Source organism: Gobio gobio, assembly GCF_949357685.1.
Source record: "Gobio gobio genome assembly, chromosome: 18".
In the NCBI taxonomy this organism is placed as follows: Eukaryota; Metazoa; Chordata; class Actinopteri; order Cypriniformes; family Gobionidae; genus Gobio; species Gobio gobio.
In genome coordinates this window covers 17,937,064-17,945,910 of record NC_137111.1, presented here as the reverse complement: position 1 = coordinate 17,945,910, position 8,847 = coordinate 17,937,064, and the positions used below count along the sequence as shown (strand labels likewise).

The 8,847-nt window shown below is 37.4% G+C and overlaps 1 protein-coding gene across 1 annotated transcript; it reads left to right on the top strand.

Annotated features, from left to right (window-relative positions):
- Positions 1-5,374: 5,374 nt before the first annotated feature.
- nkx1.2la (NK1 transcription factor related 2-like,a) lies at positions 5,375-7,959 on the top strand (the record flags this gene model as incomplete). Its single annotated transcript, XM_079841979.1, has 2 exons — positions 5,375-5,606; positions 7,355-7,959. 2 exons carry the CDS (start codon positions 5,375-5,377, stop codon positions 7,957-7,959), a joined length of 837 nt encoding a protein of 278 aa, XP_079698105.1.
- Positions 7,960-8,847: the final 888 nt, after the last annotated feature.

The following is an 8,847-nucleotide window of genomic DNA, read 5'->3' as shown; positions in this document are numbered from 1 at the left end:
TTGGAAACCAAACTCTATTCTATTCTATTCTATTCTATTCTATTCTATTCTATTCTATTCTATTCTATTCTATTCTATTCTATTCTATTCTATTCTATTCTATTCTATTCAGAACCGGTGTCAAACTTTTACAGTCACCACTTTTTCCAAACACAATTTGTGTTTTTATTGACATTTTTAAGAAAATTATTTTCTCCATTTGTTTCTTTGACAAACAGAGACCAATTCAATCCAATTTAGGTTAAGATTCAAGGTATTTTATTTGTTTCGTTTATTTAAGGAATTTTATTTTTAACCATAATTCAATTTTATGTCCTTTTCTGCCAGCCCCAGTTTGGAAATCAAATCTCTATTCTATTCTATTCTATTCTATTCTATTCTATTCTATTCTATTCTATTCTATTCTATTCAGAACCGGTGTCAAACTTTTACAGTCACCACTTTTTCCAAACACAATTTGTGTTTTTATTGACATTTTTAAGAAAATTATTTTCTCCATTTGTTTCTTTGACAAACAGAGACCAATTCAATCCAATTTAGGTTAAGATTCAAGGTATTTTATTTGTTTCGTTTATTTAAGGAATTTTATTTTTAACCATAATTCAATTTTATGTCCTTTTCTGCCAGCCCCAGTTTGGAAATCAAATCTCTATTCTATTCTATTCTATTCTATTCTATTCTATTCTATTCTATTCTATTCTATTCTATTCTATTCTATTCTATTCTATTCTATTCTATTCTATTCTATTCTATTCTATTCTATTCTATTCTATCAGAACCAGTGTCAACCCTTTTTTCATTTACTGTTTCCAAACACCACTTGTTTTTATTGACAATTTTAAGAAAATTATTTTTTGCCATGTTTCTTTCACAAACAGAGACCAATTTAATTCAGATTGGGTTAAGATTTGATGTATTTTATTTGTTATATTTATTCAAGGAATACAATTTTTAACCATAATGTCATTTTATGTCCTTTTCCACCAGCTCCAGTTTGGAAATCAAATCACTATTCTATTCTAAACCGGTGTCAAACTTTTCCATTCACCACTTTTTCCAAACACTACTTGTGTTTTTATTGACAATTTGTTTCTTTCACAAACAGAGACCAATTTATTTCAGATTGGGTTAAGATTTGATGTATTTTATTTGTTTTATTTATTCAAGGATTTTCATTTTTAACCATAATGTAATTTTCTATTTGTTTCTTTCACAAACAGAGACCAATTCAATTCAGCTTAGGTTATGATTCAAGTTATTTTATTTGTTTTATTTATTTAAGGAATTTTATTTTTAACCATAATGTAATTTTATGTCATTTTCCACCAGCCCCATTTTAGATTCTATTCTATTCTATTCTATTCTATTCTATTCTATTCTATTCTATTCTATTCTATTCTATTCTATTCTATTCTATTCTATTCTATTCTATTCTATTCTACTCAGAAACAATGTTGGACTTTGTTTCAGCAATATATTATGGCTGATTATATGTAGTTGTCACTTCTGTCTTTTTGCCTGTAGTGTGATGATAGCTGCAGTGTAAACATATAACGTATAACGTATAAAGTCTAGAGTGAACTGACCTTTACCTCAGGGAAAGAGTGTGTGTTTTTAAAAAGGGGGCCAATGGCCATGAATGTGTGACAGTGTCCCCTGGTGTAATTGCCCTCTTTCGCTATGATCCAGGCAAATCAACAAATCACCCAGCCACTTTCCACATCTGCTGCATGTCAGCATCTGCCAGACGCGCTCACCCGTCCCGGACGCTGCCAGCAAGCCTTCATTACGCCTGCTGCTGAACAGGTAGAACCGTTTGTGCAATTACCAAACAATGCTACCGACCTTGTGTTCGCCTAGACGTCCTAAAACATCACTCTCATTTAATGTCCAAAAGTTTTAGTGTGATGATTTCTGTCCATTGTGTTTTTGACACATATGTGCACCGTAATCGGTTTCCAGTTCCTTTGTGTTCATGCGTTTTATAGGACTTTCTTAAAGATAATTGTGAGCAGTATTTAACTATTGTGCAATTTATTTTTAGATACATTTGAACAATTCTGCAAATTGGATGCATTTAAATGACATGCAGTTAGTGCACTTTTACTGTAGATTTGTAAGGAAATAGGCAGCAGCATGAGGCAGCAAAAGGATTTATAAAGTTTTAGATAAGATCAAGTTTTAGGCTTTGGTTCTGTATGAATGAAGGGACTACACAAGAATCAATTGACTAGTCACAATATATGCAACGATGATAAGACTAATAACAAACCTGTATGCAAATATTAGGATGATTTTTAACGCTGAACAACATTAATTTCAGATTTACTAAAAAAAAATCATTATTTTACAAAACCCAAAAAGCACATTTAAGGCTGAAATTATCTACAGAGCAATTTTTTATGGAAAATCTGTAATTGGTTCGGGATAAATTAACTGTAGAAATGTACCTGGACAGAAGGCTCAAGAAATATCAAAGCAATGCTGCTTTAAAGCACTATAATGTGCATCACTTTCCAGAGACAGATAAGTTAAACTCTTTACACCCCTCATAAGATTTTTAAAGTCTCTTTTCCCCATTTAAATAGTGGAATCCACAGGCTTTTAGTGCTCTGAAGTTGTAATCTTCAAAAGAGTGACATTTCAGCAGTTTCCCATTCCATTGTCCGTCTGCACTCTGGATAGGATAAAGGGACAAAGTCGAAACAAAGAGCACATGCCCATCCGTAAACAGAGCTCCACCTCAAGACGCGACTACATGAATGAATCGGCATTTAGCAGACCTTCGTGGTGCTCTGATGAGTTTATTGGCCAGGAGGCGGGGACGTTGGAACAGTGGGGAGGTTTGTCCGGAAGTGTGCCCCTCTCCCCAAGCAGTGCACCCAAAGTTTTCCTCTCAGCCCCAGCAGCTGCTGTCCTCAATTTCGGAGAATGTTGTCTATGTTGTGCCCCCTGGGCCACACTTTTGTGCTTCGGCCCTGTGTAAACAGATGTGATGTGCATAGTGTCAGGCCTGCAGAGAGGAAGTTGTAAACTTGCAGGAAAGACTTCAGCCTCCATTCTCATGGAGCTCACTGAGTGCAAGCCACTGGCCTTAGACATGCTAATAAAAGCAAACAGTCCCTGTTCGGACAGTGATCGTCTGAAGTTTGACCAGCCGCAAAACATACACTGCAGGCTGCCAGCAAACAAGCAGAAATGCAACTCAATGGCAGCACAGGGGAGGTGGAGTCACTCTGTTTCATAAAGGAGAGGAATAAACATCTGTGATCTGAGGTGTGGACAAGGTTTGGATATGGTGTGTGTGCATTTGTATGTGGTATTCTGCTCTTTGTCTTTTGTGAGTATTTGCACTTAAAGGGTTAGTTCACCCAAAAATGAAAATTCTGTCATTAATTACTTACCCTCAGGTCGTTCGACACCCGTAAGACCTCCGTTGATCTTCGAAACACAAATGAAGATATTTTAGTTGAAATCTGATGGCTCTGAAAGGCCTCCATTGGCACAATGCACGGTTCACTCTCAAGACCCTTAAAAGGTACTAAAGACGTCGTTACAAAGTCCATCTCACTACAGTGGTTCTACAATAACTTTATGAATCGGCGAGAATAGTTTTTGTGCACAAAAAAACCCCTAAATAACGACTTATATAGTGATGACGATTTCAAAACACAGCGTCATGAAGCTTCGAGGCGTTATGAATCATTGAGTCGAATCAGCAGTTTGGATCGCCAAATTTCCGCAGTTTGGTGGTTTGACACGCGATCCGAATCATGATTCGACTCACTGATTCATAACGCTTCGAAGCTTCATGACGCTTCATGAGGCTTCATGACGCCGTGTTTTGAAATCGCCATCACTATATAAGTCGTTAGGGGTTTTTTGCGCACAAAAACTATTCTCGCCGATTCATAAAGTTATTGTAGAACCACTGTAGTGAGATGGACTTCGTAACAACGTCTTTAGTACCTTTTAAGGGTCTTGAGAGTGAACCGTGCATTGTGCCAATGGAGGCCTTTCAGAGCCATCAGATTTCAACTAAAATATCTTCATTTGTGTTCCGAAGATCAACGGAGGTCTTACGGGTGTCGAACGACATGAGGGTAAGTAATTAATGACAGAATTTTCATTTTTGGGTGAACTAACCCTTTAAAGCCACGTGAAAATGTTGTGTGGAGATGGGCATTTTTGTAATTCCCTTTGTTTTTTGGACGTTTGAAGTTAGTTCACCCAAGGTTTACACAGTGCAGTTAATCTTCATATTGTACTTTACAATAAATGAAATTTGGGTTGATATTTTGCTATCTATTGCAATGACATTCATACATTTTTAAGGGTTGAAAATTCTGTCATTCACTCACCATATCACACGTTATGGTTTTCTTTCTGCTGTGGAAAACAAAAGGAGATGTTTTGAAAAATGCTGTGGTCCAAACAGGATTGAACTCCATTGACTTTCCTTGTTTGAACAAGAAAAATGTTCAATTGATGGCAGAACTGTCATTTTTATGTTAATGATCCCTTTAAGTGTGGCCAGCGTAAACATCTCAGGCTTTTATATATGCTGTTCTGTCTTGGGAAATGAATCGGTAGCTTTATTTTTATGCATGTATTTTGGGGAACAGAATAAGAGAAGTAAATCACTAGCAGTAACAGTAGCGCCTCATTTATCAGTGCCGGACACACGTTTATTGATCTATCCCAGCTTTGGCAGATTGATGCCACGTAGTGAATGTGAAGATACTGCATGGCTTAAGCTATTGACTCCATAAGCCAACACACTGTACTGACCGCATAATACATAATCATTTATTTGCCAGAAAAAGACTTTATATTGGCAGTTTTATTGAGGGGTGCAATGATAATATTTCTCATTTGTTACTGAAACTGTTACTTTTTAAATAATTTGTGACAGAAATCACAATACGAATCTCTAATAAGGGTGAATTCAGGGGGATTGGGACACTTTTTCCAAGTCATCTCAATGGCAAAAAGTGTCCCAATCACCCTGAATTCACCCAGATCACTCAAGAATACTGTATAAAAATCTTATTGTAAGGGTTCTTTGCTAAACATGCAGTGCAAAGTGTAGGCTATAAGGTTTAGATGCAACAGTTTCTTGAGTTATGCTACTTGTCAGCTTGGGAACTTGTCCATGTTGATTGAAATGAGCGCAGGTTTAAGTACCGAATGCTCTCAGCCAATCGAAAGGGATCCCGTTAAACGCTCGTGTTCACGCGTCTCCTCTAATGGACCTGTTAAAGAGCTCAGGCACACCTTCATCCGCTGACATCTGACCGAAGAGAAGCTGCATCCACTTTGTGTGCCTGCTATACTGAAATAAGACATCAGAAACACTACTGGAATTTGCAAAATGCTTGAATATCAGGAGTCCGCGATGAAAACAACACCAGGTCATCGGATTCCCTTTTCCATTATTGACATATTGGATCCCAAAAAGTTTACAAGTAAAAGGACAGCAGCAGTGGCAGAGAAAGAACGGACATCATCCTTAGAAAACACCGAATTTGGAAGTTTGGAGGACCAGCGCAACGTGGAAGTCAGTCCTGTGTACGGAGAACCGCTTTCCATCTGCAATAATATAGGTGAGGAAATACGATTCATAACAAAACCAGAGGGAGAATTATTCGGTTATTTTCAAACGGGTTAACTTTTGAAATTTCTGTGTGTAGCTTTTTTTTTGTTGGCCGCAAACGATTGAGCTTCATCTTGCGTTTTAAACAAAACAGTAGCCTATCTCTGATGTCTAACTAAATTATATTACAATTCTTTCGTGATACAAGCAGAGCTTGAGCTGCTGTTACTATGGTTACCTTCAGACAATAGCGACTTGTATTCGCGCACTCTGGCTAACTTGAATCCAACTTTTGTAGTTACCGAAACATTGTTCTGAAAGCTTTTGAAACGTAGCTTATCTATATCCTATACAATAGGCTACATATTTTTTAGACATACATAACCTTGTCTTTTGGGGTTACACCTGAGGTGCCATATCCTCTATAATTATGGGGAAAACACTAAATTCGTATTATTTTGTAAGATTTGTATGATTATTTTCCCATAGACTAGCCTATATATTCACTGATCTCCTCCAAACACATCTTTTGTGTATTGTATCATTATGGTAGAATTTGACCTTCCCCTCATTTCCAAGACCGCGTTTTCTTTAAGCAGCCGCAGCTGAGTAAGTGATTGCCATTGGGACAGTCAGGGCAGATAATTGTTTAAATCGTCCCATTGAGGCGCTCACTTTGATCGATATCCCATTACTGGATGCTGCATATCTCCCTCCAGCAGCTTGCGGCTCCAAACTTCAAACCCCTGCCATGTCTGATCCCAAATATCGTTCGATTAAAACTTCCCTTTAAATAGATGACATTTATTGATCTGCCGACAAATATGAAACTCCATTAGCGCGTCATGGCATGGATTGCAGAGCTGGATTTAACTAGGGTTTCTTTCCGCAACATGACATTTGAGGCGATTTGTGATTTAGAAATTGTTGAGGGATTATGGCCCATTCCACGCCAGTCTTTCCTTGAAATCCACACGGTTACAGCCTCCCCTTATTCCCGTACAGTATTTTTAGTAGCTTGTAGGCTACAGCGCTCCTCACATAGCTTTCGTTGACTTTCTTCAGCTCATCACTGCATACGATTTCATTTGAATTTCTTATTTATAGCAAATTTCGTACCTTTATTTATTTTGAGCAATTGTTTTATATTTATTTATTATTGTTATCATTATAAATTATTACTGTAGTTTTCGATACGCCTAATCAGTTGAATTCTATATGAATTGTATAGGCTATTGTAGCTAAAAGGCCCTGGGTTAATGAACTAGGCTACATTAGGCCTATACTTGAATAATTGGGAATTCTGATGAATTCAAAACAATTCATAATAGGCCTACAGAAAAAAGCTTTCAATTATTATCCATGTTGGGCTATTTTCTGTATCACCTTTTTATTTTTTTAGGCCTACTAAATAATATCTACCCAGATAGCAAACTGACTCTATGTTGATTCAATGTCAGTTTGCTATCTGGGTAATTAATGCTAGCCAAAACACCATAGCAACACCTAGCAACCAGTCAGAACACCCTAGCAACATCCTGTCTATCTGTAATCAATTTCAAGCTTTTAAAACGGATTTAAACTTTTAGATAAGGCAAGGTCAAATGTGTTAGTTTTGTTTATTGAGAATAAGCTACTAAAAATAGGTCTAATATTCCCACTCTTATCTGGGGTTCTTCGGATTTACTAAAATGTCTACAATTACTAAAAACATAAGCTACCAGAAAGACTCTTGACATATTGATTTTTTACTGACAGGAGATCAATCAGCTGATGGCCTTCAAGGTTGCGTCAGACTGCATCCTCCTGATCCTGATGTTGACTTGGACTCATCAACCTCTCTCAGAAGCTTAAGATCGGGCTTTTCTCCTTGTGAAGATCCGGATGAAGCAGGTGAAGAGAGAACCACTCCAGTGCCGGATGATGTGTCGCGTCAGCGGCGGCGCCGGTCAGATCACAGCTGCGCAAAGCCACGGCGCGCCAGAACCGCCTTCACTTATGAACAGCTGGTGGCTTTGGAGAACAAATTCCGCACCACACGTTATTTATCAGTATGCGAGCGACTAAATCTTGCGCTGTCCCTGAGCCTGACTGAAACCCAAGTCAAGATTTGGTTCCAGAACCGAAGAACCAAGTGGAAAAAGCAGAACCCTGGTGCCGAAAGTTCTCTACAACCCTGCACAAACTCTCTGCCCAACATCAGCTCGACCTGTGGGTCCACATCTGCACTCCACCCTACATTTAGCACCGGGAACATGATCTTTCATTCTGGACCGGTGCACCTGGCATCTTCCGGCGGGCTCTTGCATCCGTTTTTGCCTGATGGCTTTCTCCAGCCAGCATTCTTCCCCCCACACTTATGAAGTGTTTCGCAAAAAGACTATGTGTAAATGTGAATTTATAAAGTGGATTACTTGTTCAATGATCCTCAGAAGGATGGGTTTGTTCTTGGCTTCATGTAGCCTAATAATTAATTAGGCCTAAAATCACTTTTTTCACTGACTTCTGTGAACAGAAATATAGATAAGAGGGACCGAACCCTGGGCCTCAAGAATGATAAATCTGAAAGATATGCTCTCATAAATGCAATTAATAGATGATCTGAGAATCTAATCATGGCCCACCCTGGCAACCACCCACTTTAAATCTTAGAGCTGGATTGTATCATATGTGTATCTTTCTTTTGTATATATTGTTTGTGTTAGCAGTTTGATACGTTACTGTAGATTATAGCATAAAATTCTTTAAAGAACTTGAAATTAAAGACAATGATGTTCATCAATGTAAAAACATGTTAATGAGGTCATCAGTAACAATAAAATATGAAGGTAATTTGCTTTTTTTGTATCATTCAGATATAAACAAAGAGCAAGAGTGTATTGATCACTCTGAATATCTGTACTAGATTATTTGGTTCCACTTTATTTTACAATAGTCAACGTGTACTTACAGTACTTACCTAAGAAAGTACTGGTTAATAGCCTAAGGTAACTACTTGGGTTAAGGTTAGGTTTAGGGGTATGTTCCGGGTTAGTACCTAGTTATTACCCAGTTTTTGCTCTGTAAACCCGAATAAGTTGGGCTAACTCAAAATAAAATGAGTTAATCAGTTACAAAATTATTATTATTTTTAGTTATGATGTTCCCAATTTTAAGTAAGCAGAACTATCACGTTTTTGAGTTTGTAGTACTCATGCATGTTAAATTGCTCCTAACTTGAAGTACTGAGTTAGATAAAAATATATATTTAA